The sequence below is a fragment of the Mus musculus genome, chromosome 7 (assembly GCF_000001635.26).
Source record: "Mus musculus strain C57BL/6J chromosome 7, GRCm38.p6 C57BL/6J".
In the NCBI taxonomy this organism is placed as follows: domain Eukaryota; kingdom Metazoa; phylum Chordata; class Mammalia; order Rodentia; family Muridae; genus Mus; species Mus musculus.
This window is the reverse complement of record NC_000073.6, coordinates 29,025,532-29,041,797: the sequence shown is the minus strand read 5'-3', so window position 1 is coordinate 29,041,797 and position 16,266 is coordinate 29,025,532. Positions and strand designations below refer to the sequence as shown.

Sequence of the window (16,266 nt, the reverse complement as noted above, 5' to 3'; positions counted from 1 at the left end):
TCTCCAGACTGTCTCAGAGAAACAGAAAGAGAAGCTGGTTAAACAGCTCAGTGGATAAAGGACTTGATGCCAGGTCTCGTGACCTGAACTCCTTCTCAGGACGCACTTGGTGGATGGAGAGAGCTGACTTCTAGCCTTATTAGCATCCAGCATGTATTAGCCCTCCCCTGCTTCACCTCAGGAATAAACAAATGAAAAAATTTACAGGATTCACTGTAGCCTTGAATGGCCTGGAACTTGCCCAATACACTAGGCTAGCTTCAGACTCACAAAGATCTACCTGACTGTCTTCCTAGTGCTGAAATTAATGACAGGGACTATCATACCCATACCTAAATAAATGAAAAAAAAATTTTTTTTCGTGTGTATGGGTATCGAGTATGTATGGGCCCTGTGTGCATGCAGTTCTCGAGGAGACCAGAAGAGGGCGTCAGATCACCGGGGACTGGAGTTACAGATGGTTGTGAGCCACTATATGGGTGCTGGAAATTGAACCCAGGACCTGTGCAGGAGCAGCCAATGCTCTTAACCACTGAGTCATCTCTCCAGGCCCATAAAGTAATCTTTTAAAATTTACAAAGAAAGAGAGAGAGGAGAGAGAGAGAGAGAGAGAGAGAGAGAGAGAGAGAGAGAGAGAGAATAGGAAAGAGAAGTGGGGGGCTGAATCCCCACTGCATTTGCTGCACGGAGAACCTCCGCAGTGTCTTTAGATAAATGTCAAATATCTAAGTGACCCTCCATCCCTGTGTGGCACACATACTTCATACTTCCAAAGGTAATTTCATGACTTCCGGCACACAGTAGGCATGAAATATGAACCCTGATCCTAACCCTAAATGAGCAGACACCATTGTCTCCCCAGACACAGGCGCTCACTGAATGAATACATGTTTCATTTCCTCAGATTTCCAAAACTACCTACGGACACAGACTGGGAACACGACCACCATCAATATCATTATCTGCACAGTGGACTACCTCCTGCGGCTGCAGGTGAGGAAGGGTGGCCCAGCCCCATGGGACCTGAGCCAGGGGCCCGAGGGACCTCGCATGGCTCCAGCATCCTTCATGCCCTCCCGGACCCACAGGAATCCATCAGTGACTTCTACTGGTATTACTCGGGCAAGGATGTCATCGAGGAACAGGGAAAGAGAAACTTCTCCAAAGCCATGTCGGTAGCTAAACAAGTGTTCAACAGCCTCACCGAGTACATCCAGGTAGGGTCCGCACTCGGGGACCTGCGGAGGCGGAGCTGCCGGCATCCAGCGCTCCTGCTGAGGCTTCAGGCCACCCTTTGTTCCCCAGGGACCCTGCACCGGAAACCAGCAGAGTCTGGCGCACAGTCGCCTCTGGGATGCCGTGGTGGGCTTCCTGCACGTGTTCGCGCACATGATGATGAAGCTGGCTCAGGTTTGAGTTCGTCTGAGAACAGCTCTTTCCCTCCAGCCATCCCCTAGAATCCCCTGATCGGCCCCTGTCCCACTGGTCGGTCCCCTAGTGCTCTGCGCATGCTCCAGACAGGTTCGCTCCCTATGGCCCAAACCCCTTCTGAATTGGTCGTCTGCATGCTTTTTCCTCTTTCCCACTAAACTGCTCATTTCCCACCTATACTTCCACCGGTTTGACTTTGGAGCCCATCCCTCCCGTCCAGAACTCTTCTAGGACAGGTTCATACCATTTTCCTTCTAATGAGGTCATCCCAGATTCTTCCAGCTCTGGGGAATAGGATGGGACTATGTTGCTAGGTTAGGACCTGGGGCTGAAGCGTTCCTTCTTTTACCCTGCCTGCGGCAGAAGACTCCCGTGCCAAGTACCCATGATGTAAGGATCCTGCTCCCAGAATACTTGCCTTGCTCCTCTACAGCTTCGTGAATGCCTCGCGCACACCTCATCCATTTTGTGCTTCTGCTTGGTCGCCTTAGTCAAAGCTTCCATGTACAGTTATGCGAGTTTGTGCTCCGCGGGCAACCACGTGGCGCTAGACACAACCTAACCATTGCAAATATATTGGTGCAGTACAATAACTGTCCGGCAGGTGGCAGACAAGTATTCCATATAATTTCCCACAAAGCAGTGTCTTAAGAAAGCAGAGACCTCCTAATTTGTCCAGAGTGCCATCTGACTATGAAAGGAATTGAACTGAAATTTTTCAGTTTCTCAGTACAGTTGGCCGTGTGATGTTGCTGTAAACTTTAAATATTGGTGGAAACACACTTTCAAGTATTATGATAATTCATCAGCCGTACTCCAGACACACGTGATAAGGGATATTCAATACAAGGAGCTGGAAGTGTGACTCAGTCGTAGAACACCTGCCTAGAATCATTTAGTTAGGGCCTGAGAAAAAATGGTGCTAGGCTTCTCTTCACCACACTAGCAGCTCCAGGCTGTGTGAAACAGGTCTTTCCTAAAAGTTTTAAATAAAAGATCCAAGATTCTCTAACTGCTATCTTGGGTCATGTGCTTGCCAGTGGTCTCAGCCCTAGGGAAGAAAGGTTGGCCAGACCCACTGATGTATTCATTCCTAGAGCCATGAGTTAGCCCCATGAGCTCTGAAAGAATTATAACTCACCCCCTCAACTGTGACATCTAAGACAGGCTCGTGGGAAGGCACAGAGCCCAGGCCCACTTAACCTAGAGATACTTGCTTCCTAGTTTGTTGAGGCCTTGGGTCAGAATACCAAACTTTGAAACCATGGGTTGCATTAGGGTCAGAATGAGCGGCTCACAGTGCAACCAGGTAGCACAGCTCATGTGTAAGTCATGAATGGCATGTGCATGTGACTCAGTATAGTACAGATGCCACCACGGGGGACTTTGACAGAGGTTTCTGTGAGCTCCCACATTGGACACTGCGGTCAGGCATGTACTATGTTCTTAGGCTCCCCCAAATGGCATACCAGAACTTGCACAGCTGTCCACCTCACCTGCAGCCTTTCCTCTTGCACCTCCTCACGGTCCCACCCACCCATCACAGTTAGCTCTGGCATGGCCAACCGCCCCATAGACCAGGCACCAGGCTGGAATGTTATCCTCCTAAGATTTGAGTCTCTGTCCACAGTATCTGTCCCTGTCTGTCTGTCTGTCTGTCTTGCTCCGTCCTGAATGTCTGCTCTCCAAGACTCACGGCTTCCTGATCTGCCAGCCTCATACCCCACACACATTTGCCCCTGGGTGCCAACCCCACCCCACAATCTTGTCTCTCTGCCCTTCCTCTGCTTTCCGAGGAACATGTTTGGACGCGGGTTCCCTCAGAGGTAAGAGAAAGGAGGAAGAGGACTTAGGCCCCACTGGATAGGTGAGGGAGCCGGAAACCAATGGAAGGCATGCTGCAGGGGGCAGCCTCTCACATCTCTGTATGCCCTACAGGACTCCAGCCAGATAGAGCTGCTGAAGGAGCTGCTGGACCTACAGAAGGACATGGTGGTGATGCTGCTGTCCCTCCTGGAAGGTGAGCACTGGAGGCGGGGTAGGGACCGGGGTGGGGTGCAGGCAAACCCAAGAATGGGGCTACCACTGAGCCCCATCTGACATTATGCTAGGGACAACGGTGATGAAGAGGTTGCCATGCAAGAGTCAACAGACATCTTCTGACTATATGAATGCTAATTTATTGATTCCACACAGACGTTGTAATAAGATGAGTTGCCTGAAGACTTTTATCTGTGAACTTAAGATTTATTAAATAAGCCGGCAGTGGTGGCGCACGCCTTTGATCCCAGAACCTGGTAGGCAGAGGCAGGCAGGTTTCTAAATTCAAGGCCAGCCTGGTCTACAGAGTGAGTTCCAGGACAGCCAGGGCTACACAGAGAAACCCTATCTCGAAAAACAAAACAAAATATTTATTAAATAAACCAATATAGTACATGGGTAGTGATTAAATATATCAGTTTTGCTGCATAACAAATAGCCACCAAATTTAGCAACTTAAAACAAAGCCTTTGATTTAAAATAATAATAATAATAATAATAATAATAATAGCCCGACTTACATGGTGAGTCCAGGTCAGCTTGCCCTAATGAAAAAACTCTCTCTCAAAGAAACAAAAACTAGAGCTGGAGCAGGCTGGAGAGTGAGATGGCTCAGTGGTTAAGAGCATTGACTGCTCTTCCAAAGGTCCTGAGTTCAATTCCCAGTATCCACATGGTGTCTCACAACCATCTGTAAGGAGATCTGATGCCTTTTGTGGCATGGAGGCATACAGGGAGATATAGCACTCATATATTCAAAAAAAAGCTAGAGCTGGAGAGATGGCTCAACAATTAAGAGCACTGGCTGCTTTCCCAGAGGATCTGGGTTCAGCTCGCAGCACCCACACGGCAGCCTGTAACTTCAGTTCCAAGATCCAGTGCCCTCTTCTGGCCTCTGAGAGCACTGCACATATGTAGCCTACAAACATATGTAAAAGCAAGCACCATACACATAAGATGATGATGGCGACGATGATGATGATGACAACGACGGGTACAATGGCACACAACTGTCATCTCAGTGCACAGAATGCTGAGAGGGGAGACTTAAGAAATCAGAACCATTCTAATCTACGTAGAGTTTGAGACCAGCCTGGACTACATGCTATATGCTACAAAACAAAACTGTATTTTAGCTGAGAAACATTTCTTGCATCTCTCCCTCCCTCCCCCCTCTTTCCCTCCCTCTCCTCTCCTCTCCTCTCCTCTCCTCTCCTCTCCTCTCCTCTCCTCTCCTCTCCTCTCCTCTCCTCTCCTCTCCTCTTCTCCTCTCCTCTCCTCCCCTCCCCCCTTCCCCTCCCCTCCCTTCTCCCCTCCCTTCCTCTCCCCTCCCTTCCCCCCTCCCCTCCCCTCCCTTTCCCTCTCCTCCCCTCCCCTCCCCTCCTCTCCTCTCCTCTCCTTTCCTTTCCCTCTCTTCCCATCACTGGGAACTATGCTCAGCCTCCTCATTCTTTTAAGTGGGTGCATAGTACTCCATCGAGAAGTGTAAGGTAAATTCATTTAATTAAATCTCCACTGACGGGCATTCAGGTAGTTTCTCTTATGCACGGGGCTGGGGATGGAACCCTAGAACCCAGGCCGTATACATGCTGGGTGCATACGCAAGTGTTCTTACTTTTAATTTTTCCAGACAGAGTCCCACTCTATAGACCAGGCTAGCCTAGAACTCACGACAGTCCTCCTGCCTCAGCTTCACAAGTGTTGGCATCTCTGACAAGTGCCTCCATACCCAGCTTCATTGGTGTGGAGCTTTTAGGTGTGTGAGCTGAGGGCTCACGAGGCTCAGGGTGTGAATCCTCCCTTGCCTGTTTACCAGCTATATACCCGCAAGTTTCTCCAAGTCTTTCTTGCTGGGGGAGCCATACAGTGATGTTGCCCTTGTAAGGTTCCCCTGAGGTGTTCTTGACACAGCCCCCCCCCCCCGCATGTGGCCCCCACTGCCGACATGTACCTCCATTGTCCTTGCTGATAATCTTTCCACCCAGGGAGAGGGCTGGCCAGTGCACCACTGCAGATCACAAGCCGATCCTCTCCCTGGAGGCATGAGAGGGGCCAGAAAGGGCCCACCTAGTGGGTGGCTCCTGAGCTGGAGAGCGAGCAAGCCCAGAGGGTCCAGAGCAGATGCCCTGCTGGGCAGCACTGACCCAGGTCTCCTGCAGGAAACGTGGTGAACGGTATGATCGCGCGGCAGATGGTGGACATGCTCGTGGAGTCTTCGTCCAATGTGGAGATGATTCTCAAGTTCTTCGACATGTTTCTGAAACTCAAGGACATCGTAGGCTCTGAGGCCTTCCAGGACTATGTCACAGACCCCCGTGGCCTCATCTCCAAGAAGGACTTCCAGAAGGTGGGTGCCAGACAGCAGGTGAGCCGGGATCCAGGGGATTACGAAGTGCCAGCTGCGCCTCCCTGGCTGGCGGCTTTGCGGGAGAGGCTTCTCAGTTGGTCTGAGTGTGGTGGTTTATGCTCGTGGTCTCAGGGATTGAGAGGCGTCTTAGTTAGGGTTTTATTCCTGTGAAGAGACACCATGACCACGACAACTCTTGTCAAGGACAGTGTTTAATTGGGGCTGACTTACCTGTTCAGTATGGTGGGAAGCATGGCAGCGTCCAGGCAGGTATGGTGCAGGAGGAGCTGAGAGTTCCACACCTTCATCTGAAGGCTGCTAGGAGAAGGCTGTCTTCCAGGCAGCTATGGGAGGGTCTCAAAGCCCACCCCCAAAGCGACACACTTCCTCCAACAGGGCCACACCTCCCAATAGTACCACTCCCTGGGCCAAGCATATTCAAACCACCACAGAGGCTGAGGCAGGAGGATTAGTAGTAGAGTCCTACCTAGAATCCCCCAGTGAGGGGCTGGGGGCGTGGCTCAGTGGTAGAACACCTGCCTAGAATCCCCCAGTGAGGGGCGGGGGCGTGGCTCAGTGGTAGAGCCCCTGCCTAGAATCCCCCAGTGAGGGGCTGGGGGCGTGGCTCAGTGGTAGAGCCCCTGCCTAGAATCCCCCAGTGAGGGGCTGAGAGTGTGGCTCAGTGGTAGAGCCCCTGCCTAGAATCCCCCAGTGAGGGGCTGAGAGTGTGGCTCAGTGGTAGAGTCCCTGCCTAAAATCCCCCAGTGAGGGGGGGATAAGATGGCTCATCAGGCTAAGGGTGACAACCTGAGTTTACTCTTTCCGAACCACGTGGTAACTGAGAACCTGCTTCTGAAGAGTTTTCTGACATCCATCTATGTGAACATGCATACATATAAGTGTCTATACATGCCCTACACACACACACACACACACACACACACACACACACACACACTTTAAATAACTGTAAGAATTAAAAGTAGGCTGGGCAGTGGTGGCGCACGCCTTTAATCCCAGCACTCGGGAGGCAGAGGCAGGCGGATTTCTGAGTTCGAGGCCAGCCTGGTCTACAGAGTGAGTTCCAGGACAGCCAGGGGAACACAGAGAAACCCTGTGTTCTTGAAAAACCAAAGAAAGAAAGAAAAAGGAAAAAAAAGAAGATTTAAAAGTAGACCTGGTGGTGCATTGACACATTCCTTTAATCCAAGCACTGGAGGTGTATGTGTGTGTGTGTATGTGTGTGTGGTGTGTGTGTGTGTGTTGGTGTGTGTGTGTGGTGTGTGTGTGTGTTGGTATGTGTGTGTGTGTGTGGTGTGTGTGTGTGTGTTGGGGTGTGTGTGTTGGTGTGTGTGTGTGTGGTGTGGTGTGTGTTGGTGTGTGGTATGTGTGGTGTGTGTGTTGTGGTGTGTGTTGGTGTGTGTGTGTTATATGTATGTGCTGTGGTGTGTGTTGGTGTGTGTGTGTTGTATGTGTGTGTTGTGGTGTGTGTGTGTTGGTGTGTGTGTGTGGTGTGTGTGTGTGTTGGTATGTGTGTGTGTGTGTGGTGTGTGTGTTGGTGTGTTGGTGTGTGTGGTGTGGTGTGGTGTGTGTTGGTGTGTGTGTTGTATGTGTGTTGGTGTGTGTGTTGGTGTGTGTGTGTGTGTGGTGTGGTGTGTGTGTGTTGGTGTGTGTGTTGGTGTGTGTGTGGTGTGGTGTGTGTGGTGTGTGTGTGTGTTGTGTGTGTGTATGTTGGTGTATGTGTGGTGTGTGTGTGTGTGTGTGTGTGTGTTGGTGTATGTGTGTTGTGTGTGTGTGTGTTGGTGTGTGTGTGTTGGGGTCCAAAGTAGTTAGAAACAGGTGTTGGATCCCTCGGAGCTGGAGGGACAGATGCTGTGAGTCTTCTAACATGGATGCTAGGAACTGAACCCAGGCCCTCTGAGAGGGTGGGAAGAGCTCTTAACTTCTGAACCATTCTCTAGCCCTCTTTTCTTTTCTTTCTTTGTATTTTTTAAATTTATTTTTTTTTAGATTTATTTATTTGTTTATTTATATGTAAGTACTTTGTAGCTGTCTTCAGACATTCCAGAAGAGGGAGTCAGATCTCATTACAGATGGTTGTGAGCCACCATGTGGTTGCTGGGATTTGAACTCCGGACCTTCAGAAGAGCAGTCAGTGCTCTTACCCACCGAGCCATCTCACCAGCCTTTCTTTGTATTTTTAATCATTTATTTATTTTATTTATATGAGTACACTGTAGTTGTCTTCAGACACACCAGAAGAGGGCATTGGATCCCATTATAGATGGTTGTAAGCCACCATGTGGTTGCTGGGATTTGAACTCAGGACCTCTGGAAGAGCAGTCAGTGCTTTTACCTACTGAGCCATCTCTCCAGCCCCCCAATTTTCTTTTTTAAATACAGTGTGCATTCATGGGATTTTGTTTTGTTTTGTTTCCCAAGGCAGGGTTTCTCTGTGTAGCCCTGGCTGTCCTGGAACTCGCTCTGTAGACTAGGCTGACAGGGAACTCACAGAGATCCACCTGCCTCTGCCTCCCCATGCTGGAGTTAAAGGTGTGTCACGACACCCGGCTTGCATTTATAGAGTTTCAACTGAATCTGTCCCCATCTGCCTGTTGTCACATCCCACCTCCCCCACCCGCCCCATACCAAATCTGTCTTAATTCTTTTTCTATTGTATCATCATTTTGTCATACAAATATAAATATTCTTATTTTTCCCTCATTCTTACATAACCCACACCGTTTGTCTAGATTATCTGTGGTGTATGTCTGGGAGGCGATACCCTAATGGTGCGTGTGCAGGCGTGTGCTTCTCTGAGATCGTATGCAGAGCCCAGCGCAGGATTAAGGCATCGTCTTTGAATTCCACCTTTTTGCCAAAAGTAGACGCTTGTCATCCTCCAGTCTGTCTCTGTCACCCAGTGCTGGGGCTTTCGGCACATACAGCCATGCCTGGTTGGTTGGTTTGCTTTGTTGTTTGTTCGTGCTGTTTTGTTTTAAAGATTTAATTATTTATTTTATATGTGTGGCTGTTTCCTCTGCACTGTCTGCGCACTTATGCATGCAGTTGCTTGTAGAGGCCAGAAGAGGGCATCAGCCCCCAGAACTGAGTTACAGGTGGTTATGAGCTGCCCAGTGTGGGTGTTGCAGACAAAATCTAGGTCCTCCGTAAGCAAGAACAGTGCATGTTCTTAACTCTCTCAGCCACTGAGCCATCCCGCACTCCTGCTTTCTTCTTTTTTCTGTTTACTTTTTCTTTGGTTTCTTTCTTTCTTTTCTTTTTTTGGAAATTTGTCTGGAACTTTTTACCAAGCTGGCTTCAAATGCATAAAGATCCGCCTTCTTCTGTGGATTAAATTCATTAATTAAAGGCATGCATCACCATGCCTGGCCCCAGCCTCTACTTTAAGTTTTGTTTTGTTTTGTTCCTAAGACAGGATCTCATGTGGTCCAGGCTGGTCTCAAACCTGATTTGCAACCTCGAATGATGTTGGGCTTCTGATCCTCGTGTCTCCCAAGCCCTGAGGTTACAGACATGTCTAATAATACACATGGTTAACGAGGTGTTGGGGGAGTCAGGCCTTGTACACGCTACTCTCTAAGCTACATCGCCAGCCCTGCCCAGACCGTGTTACAGCGTGTTTTAGAGACAAGAGAGCCTCCCCGCCCATTTCCCAAGGGCGACCGACATTCTGCTTCATGCGTATATTGTGTTTCGTTCCCTATTCCCTGTCGACGGACACTGCTTGGTTCCTGGTGCAACCCATGCTGCAGTGAGGGATGCCGCACACAGTTCTGCAAGCCATGCACTGCACAAAGGATGCAGTCTTCACCACTCACATCACATGTATGTATGTATCATGGCAGAATCCCTGCAAGCAGCAGGTGTCCTCAAGAGGGACCAGTGATGACTCCAGTGAACATTCTCATATGTAAAGCAGTCGGTGTGTGTGTGTGTGTGTGTGTGTGTGTGTGTGTGTGTGTTTCAGAGAATGGATTTCAGACATAGGACTGCCGGGTCAAGGTTGAAAATAAGCATCTCTGTCCTTTGGGTGGAGACTGCAGTACCCCCTTCCATTAGTGAGGGTGAGCACCCCCATTTCCCACAGCCGAGACACCAGACCACACTGGCGAGTCTTTGGCATGTTGCCAGTCTGATAGCAGACGGCGAGTAGGGCGGTCTTTCCTCCGAGTTCTCGGAGTTTGAGTGCTGCTAAGCATCTTCAGATCCGTATTTTGTTCATGTTGTTTGTTTTGTGACCTGACCTCATGACATCTTTCTCTCCTTTATTTTTATTTTATATATATATATTTGGTGACAGTGGGGATTGAGTCCAGGCCTCCCCTGCGCTAGCAGATGCCCCAATTCTGAGCTCATCCCTGGGGCTTACTTAGTTTGTGGGGGCTTACTTTTGGCTTGTTTGTTTGTTTTGAGACAAGATCTCACACAGCAACCAAGATTGGTTGTAATTTATCATATAGCTCAGGCTGTCCTAGAACCCACGGTGATCTTCCTGCCTCAGCCTTCTAGGTGCTAGGATTCTGGGTGTGTACCAACCGGACAAGGATTATCTATCTATCTATCTATCTATCTATCTTGGTCAGCAGGGTTTCTCTGGAACTCACTCTGTAGACCAGGCTGGCCTGAAACCTGAGACCATCTGTCTCTGCCTCCTGAGTGCTGCTGGGATTAAAGGCATGTGCCACCACTGCCCAGCTGGGCTGCTTTTCTTTATGATGCTATTTTGGCCACGCAGAATATTTGACTTCGATACGGAAATTCATTTAAACATTTTTACTAACTTTTAGCCAAATAAACAATACTAACCAAACAATATGTTTATTCATCTTGTAAAGAACTGGAGGTTACTTTTTTCAAGTTTTGTTTTATTTATTATCACTACTGGGAGGGCTGGCATACGACGCACATGGAGGTCACAAGATGGCTGTCATGAGTCAGCTTTCTCCTTCCACTGTGAGTTTCAGAACTCGAACTCAGGTCATCGGGCCTGTGTTGGCAATCGCGTCTATCCACTGAGCCCATCTCATTTTGTTACTATCCCCAGTCATGCTTACCCCACCTCTAAGGGCTTCAGACAGGCAGGGGTGTCCATGCGTCTTTCCCACCGTACGTCCTTGTATAAGATGTACCAAGTCACTAAAGAACAACAGCAAATTCAAGTGAATTTGTGGGTGCCCTGCGTTTGAGCCAAGAGAAGCCTTGCTACCCATGCTGGGTACAATGTATCTCCTTGCATGCAGCTTGTGTCAGGATAGACTTCCAGCCACAGGGCTCCTTGGTGGGAAATGCATTAAAGATACAACATATTGTTTTAGGGATGTGTCTCAAGGCCTGACAGGATGTGCCTGTCAAGCTCAAAGACCTGTTTTTGACCCCCAGCACCACAGGAAGGGGAGAGAAAAGGAAACTGAAGCATTTAGGCTATTGAGTGATCGATCATTGGTGAGTGGCAGGTACAGGGCTCCACCCCCAGCCTCCATGTTTACTACATTTTTTATTTTTGAGACAGGACTCACAGTGTTGCCCAGGCTGGCCTTGAACTTGTGCTCCTTCCTTAGCCCCTGATGTACCTGGTGCTATCGAGACATCACACCTGGCTGCCCAAGAGTTCCTCTTAAACAATCCCATCTTTACTGCCTTGTAATATACATGCCATCAACCCACCCATTTAAAACTCCCAACGGGGGTGGTTTGGGGGAGATTGGGAGAATGGTGTAATTGTCACCAGTTGTCACTTTAAAACATCAAATCACCCCAAGAAAGAGCCCCACAGCCTTTAGCAGTCACTATCCTTCCCTCCTCCTCAGCCCCTGGGAACCACTAGCCCAGCGTCTGTCTCTAGAGATTGGCCTGTTCTGGACCCTGCTTATCAGTGGTATCACACAACATGTGTGCACACACAAGGCCTTCCTTTTATTTGACAAGCCACAAGGACATTATCACTCCTAACCAAAACCACACCATCAAAATAAAAGTAAAATTATCCACAACTAGGGCTGGAGAGACCGCCCAGTGGTTAGGAGCACTGGCTGCTCTCGAGGAAGATCCAGGTTCAATTCCCAGTACCACGTGGTGGCTCACAACCATCCTCAACTCTGTTTTCAGGGCATCCAATGTCCTCCCGGCTTCCGTGGGTCCTGTCCCGCACACATGCGGTGCGCACGCCTTCATGCAGACAAACATTTGCACACCTGTAATAAAACACGTTCTTAATTTAAAGAAAGGGTTTTGCCCACAATCCTTTTCTTTTGACTTTTGGAAAGGTCACTGCATAGCCCAGAGCTAAGCTGGCCCACAACTCACAGAAGTCCTCCTGCCTCAGCTTCTAAAGTGCTGTATTCCAAGTGGATACCACCGTGCCCAGCTGGGGTAATTTTTCTTTTTCTTTTTTTTAATTGCTTTTGGAATTTTTCGTTTGTTTGTTTACTTATTCTTACTGTTTGTGAGAAAGAGAAAAAGAGGGGGTAGAGGGTGGGGGTGGGGCAAACATGGAGGCTGTTAGTGTTATTTTAAAAGTGTTGCAATTTTCCTCTTAACCCAGCTAGCTCCCAAATTATTAAGAGTGGACTATTATATTTATTTAACAAATTTCTCTTTAAAGATTTATTTATTTACTTATTTATTTATTTTATATGAGTACACTGTAGCTGTCTTCAGACACACCGAAAGAAGACATCAGATCCCATTATGGATGGTTGTGAGCCACTATGTGGTTGCTGGGATTTGAACTCAGGACCTCTGGAAGAGCAGTCAGTTTTCCTAACCGCTGAGCCATCCCTCCAGCCCCACATAACAAGTTTTAAGGGCCCAAACTAATATGGCTGCCCCCCAGCCAGAATCCCCAAGATACTTGCTCTTTAGTATTGATCTGCCTCTCTGGGCTACAGGTGTTTTTCCATCGTGTCTCCTGGACCCTCTCCTCATAGCCGAATCCTCCCTTCCTCTCCCTGTCTTCCCCCATTCCCCTCTGGGAGGAAGTCCAGCCCTGTTCTCTCTCCTGCTCAGTCATTGGGTGATCCGCTAGCTTATTGACCAATCAGGGAATGAGTGGGGAGCAGTGTTTCCACAGCGCAGAGATAGGCGATGCTCAGAATAAGGACCACAGCCAGATATGGGGGCACAGAAATCAGCATTTAAATAACACAAGGATGCTCTTTTCATGGGGGCACAGGAGGTCAGCGGACAAGTTCAAATCCCTGACGTGTTTCTCCCCACCCACCTTGATGTGGCTGCTGGGGATTGAACTCAGGGCACCAGGCTTGCCCACCAACAGCCTTTATCAGCTGAGACATCCTGCTGGTCCCTTTTTTGAGGTTTTTTGAGACAGAGTCTCATGTGGCCCAGGCTGGTTTCAATCTTGCTATGTAGCTGAGGATGGCCTTGAATGCCTGCTCCACCCCCTGGATGTTGGGGTCCCAGGCATTACATCAGTGACTATCTAGAGCTGGTGGGTCCCAGCCCAGCACTGAAAATTAAAAGCCCAAATATTTAGTCAGAATTCTAATTTTTAAATTCCCAGTAATTTGAGGTTTTTGTGACAATCTCTTTGAATCAAAACTCAAGCAAATCGTTTTACACTTCTTTAAATCTTCTTTAATGAGTCGTCTCTCCATCTGTCACTTGTTTTCCCACTCCTGTGCTTACTATTATTGAAGACAGCTTCTGCCACAGCTGACCTGGAACTTCATGCAGTCATTTGCCTTGGTCTCTGAGTTTGGGTTTAAGCATAAGTTTCACACACACACATAATGTGTACATATGTGTGTATGTACTGCCATGTGTGTTGAATCTGTGTGTATGTGTGTGCGCACCCCCATGTATGTTGAATCTGTGTGTTTATGTGTGTGTACCCCATGTATGTTGAATCTGTGTGTTTATGTGTGTGCACCCCATGTATGTTGAATCTGTGTGTTTATGTGTGTGCACCCCATGTATGTTGAATCTGTGTGTTTATGTGTGTGCACCCCATGTATGTTGAATCTGTGTGTTTATGTGTGTGCACTCCATGTGTGTTGAATCTGTGTGTTTATGTGTGTGCAACTCTAGCTATACTGAAGCCAGAGGACCACCTCAGGTGCCATTCCTCGGGAGCTGACCACCTTGTTTGTTGAGACGGGATTGTTCACTGGCCTAGAGCTGAATACCCAGATACATAAGCTCCCGGGAGGTGGAACATGGTGGTGTTTAAATTTCTAAACGTTTACAAACACCATAACATTCATTCATTTCATGCATTCATTCATTTTCCAAGCACATCTTTGCATTGTACAATGCGTCTTGCAGTTGATGGTTTAAAAGCATTGTTCAGAACTGATTTTAAAAGAACTTGCCACTTCTCTGAAAATGGAACAAACTTTCAAACTGTCCCATCTTCAAGACATTCCGTGTACTTGACAGATTTGGATACATCGGCTTTCCTAGCTACGAGCGGTGGCTTACACATGTATCCCAACACTTGTGAGGTGGGACAGGAAGATCAGGAGTTCACGGCCAGCCTTGGCTACAAAGAGTTTAGAGCCAACCAAAGCTACCTGAAACCCTATCTTAAAAGCCACAAACGTGAAATAAAAAGATATATTAGATTTCCATTATTGTGACAAAATACCCGAAGCAATGCATTTATAAAGAGAAAGGGTTTTGGTTTTTTTGTTCCTGGTTCTCAGGGTTTGAATCCAAGATATGGTTTCTAAGGAAGCCAGGCTTGCAGGAAGGGGTATGTTGCAAAGCAAAGAATGCAACCAGGAAGTAGAAACTAAGCAAGAAGGATTAGGTGTTTTGTCACAAATCCCTTAATCCCTTTAAGTATTCCACCAGTGGCCTAAAGCCCTTTCACTAGGTCCCACCCACTAAACGGCCACAACAACTTCCAATAGTGCCACCTATAGGTCAGATCATTAACACCATGACCTCTGGGGGACATTTCCAAACCATAGCCTTGAATGAGGCCCCTACTGGGTGTCAGCCACTCCCTTAATCATGAGAGCATGCCAGTGAGCAAAATAGCGACACCCTACTCAAATCAAATAAGCTAAACACAGCCTGTGAATGGGGTGGCTGGGAAAGGCCCTTGTTGGGGAGGAGATGCTGATGTTGAGATTTGAGGAGCGCCACATGAAGGTGGACGAGAGAGTAGTGTCCCTGGCAAACGGACAGCAAGTAAAGACTGGAAAATGGGCAGGCAGGCAGGCAGAAACGCAGTGAGGTTACAGAGGTGGCCCGGGGGGAAAGGAAGAGGCAGAGTCTCGGAGGGGAGTGGCAGGCTGGTGGGGCCTCGGGGTGGCTGGCAGGACCTGGGGGCAGATGGCGGGGCCTAGGGACAGCGAGTGGGCTTTGGCATTTAATGTGTATGGTACGCAGTCAAGGGAGGTTCTGAGCAGAGGGCTCAGACCTGGAGCAGGTTTTTTCAGAGTCCCTCCCACTTTGCGTAGAGATAGGGGTGCCTCGGGGAGTCCCCTGTGATGGTGGGAGACAGAGGACGCGGGACCACAGGGAGAGAGAAGACACGAATGGGCCCTGCATCTGTTCTGAAAGCAGAGCTGAGAGTTCTGCTGAGGAATCTGATGTGGGCAATAAGACAAGAGACAGCAAGCAGATATGACTCAGAGATTTTAACTTAGGCATGTTGGGTGGATGGGGGCTGCCACTTTTGAAATGCATAAGGCTGGGGAGCTGGGGCAGTTTGCCTTCTAAAGTTCACTTCTGGATTCAAATGTGATCCTCCATGCCTGTAATCCCAGCACTCTGGAGGTAGAAACAAGAGGGTTGTCAAGAATCCAGGGCCAGCCTGGATAAAAAGTTGCAGGCTAGCCGAGGCTACATACATAGTAAAGACAAAATGTATCAAATGTCACATGGGTCAAGATTCTGGAATGTGGTCAGAGCCCAGATGGGACACCTGGCAATCATATGTGCACCGTGACATTGGAGCCTGAGATCCCAGTGTTATCTCATGGGAGGTGGAAAGCAAAAAAAGATGCAGCTCTCAGACCCGCCCACCCCACCCCACTCCAGCCGTTCCAGGTCTGGATGTGAAGGTGACTCCTGCGAAGCAGGTTGACTAACAGTGGCCAGAGAAGGTGTTACAAAAGAAGGCACATGTGTATGATGATCCCTGGGGCCCTGTGTGAGGCAGGTGCCACTCATCACGGGACGGAGGATGCGGCAGGGTGCATGATGAGAAGTTCCTGTGTGACTGAGTCCCCTTGCTCTGTGGTTTTAGAGCCTTTCATGATTTGCAAAGCCTGTTACTCATTTAGAAAGCATTTTGCAAAGCCCTTGGCTTTTCACAAAGGACAGCCCGGAGCCAGGAAATTTCGCTTCTGTTTATACCCCAGAGCTGCATCTCTCTGTCTGCATTCTGCAGCCCATCTGTAAGTCAAGCTGGAAGCCCACCTAGTAAAATATGACCAGCATCTTTCAGTATA

The 16,266-nt window shown here is 48.6% G+C and overlaps 1 protein-coding gene and 1 long non-coding RNA gene across 14 annotated transcripts in view; one reads left to right on the top strand and one right to left on the bottom strand.

Annotated features, from left to right (window-relative positions):
• The window catches only part of Ryr1 (ryanodine receptor 1, skeletal muscle), a 121,840-nt gene that overhangs the window by 83,382 nt on the left and 22,192 nt on the right, over nt 1–16,266 (top strand). For 8 of the 13 annotated variants that reach the window (XR_003946422.1, XM_030242251.1, XM_006539688.3 and 5 more), the window contains 7 exons: nt 905–993; nt 1,089–1,217; nt 1,306–1,410; nt 1,795–1,821; nt 3,228–3,257; nt 3,370–3,451; nt 5,631–5,818. Coding sequence is in view for 12 of the 13 variants with exons in the window: in XM_030242251.1 (XP_030098111.1) it covers nt 905–993; nt 1,089–1,217; nt 1,306–1,410; nt 1,795–1,821; nt 3,228–3,257; nt 3,370–3,451; nt 5,631–5,818 (650 nt within the window). In the remaining variant the exon portion in view is untranslated. The remainder of the gene's footprint in view (nt 1–904; nt 994–1,088; nt 1,218–1,305; nt 1,411–1,794; nt 1,822–3,227; nt 3,258–3,369; nt 3,452–5,630; nt 5,819–16,266) is intronic. The other 5 variants (XM_006539689.3, XM_030242253.1, XM_030242252.1 and 2 more) reach the window with 1 other exon arrangement.
• Gm38979 lies at nt 11,733–12,223 on the bottom strand. The gene is made up of 2 exons (XR_881928.1): nt 12,146–12,223; nt 11,733–12,033 (listed from the first exon to the last, which is right to left on the bottom strand). It is a non-coding gene; the product is annotated as a predicted gene, 38979 (long non-coding RNA).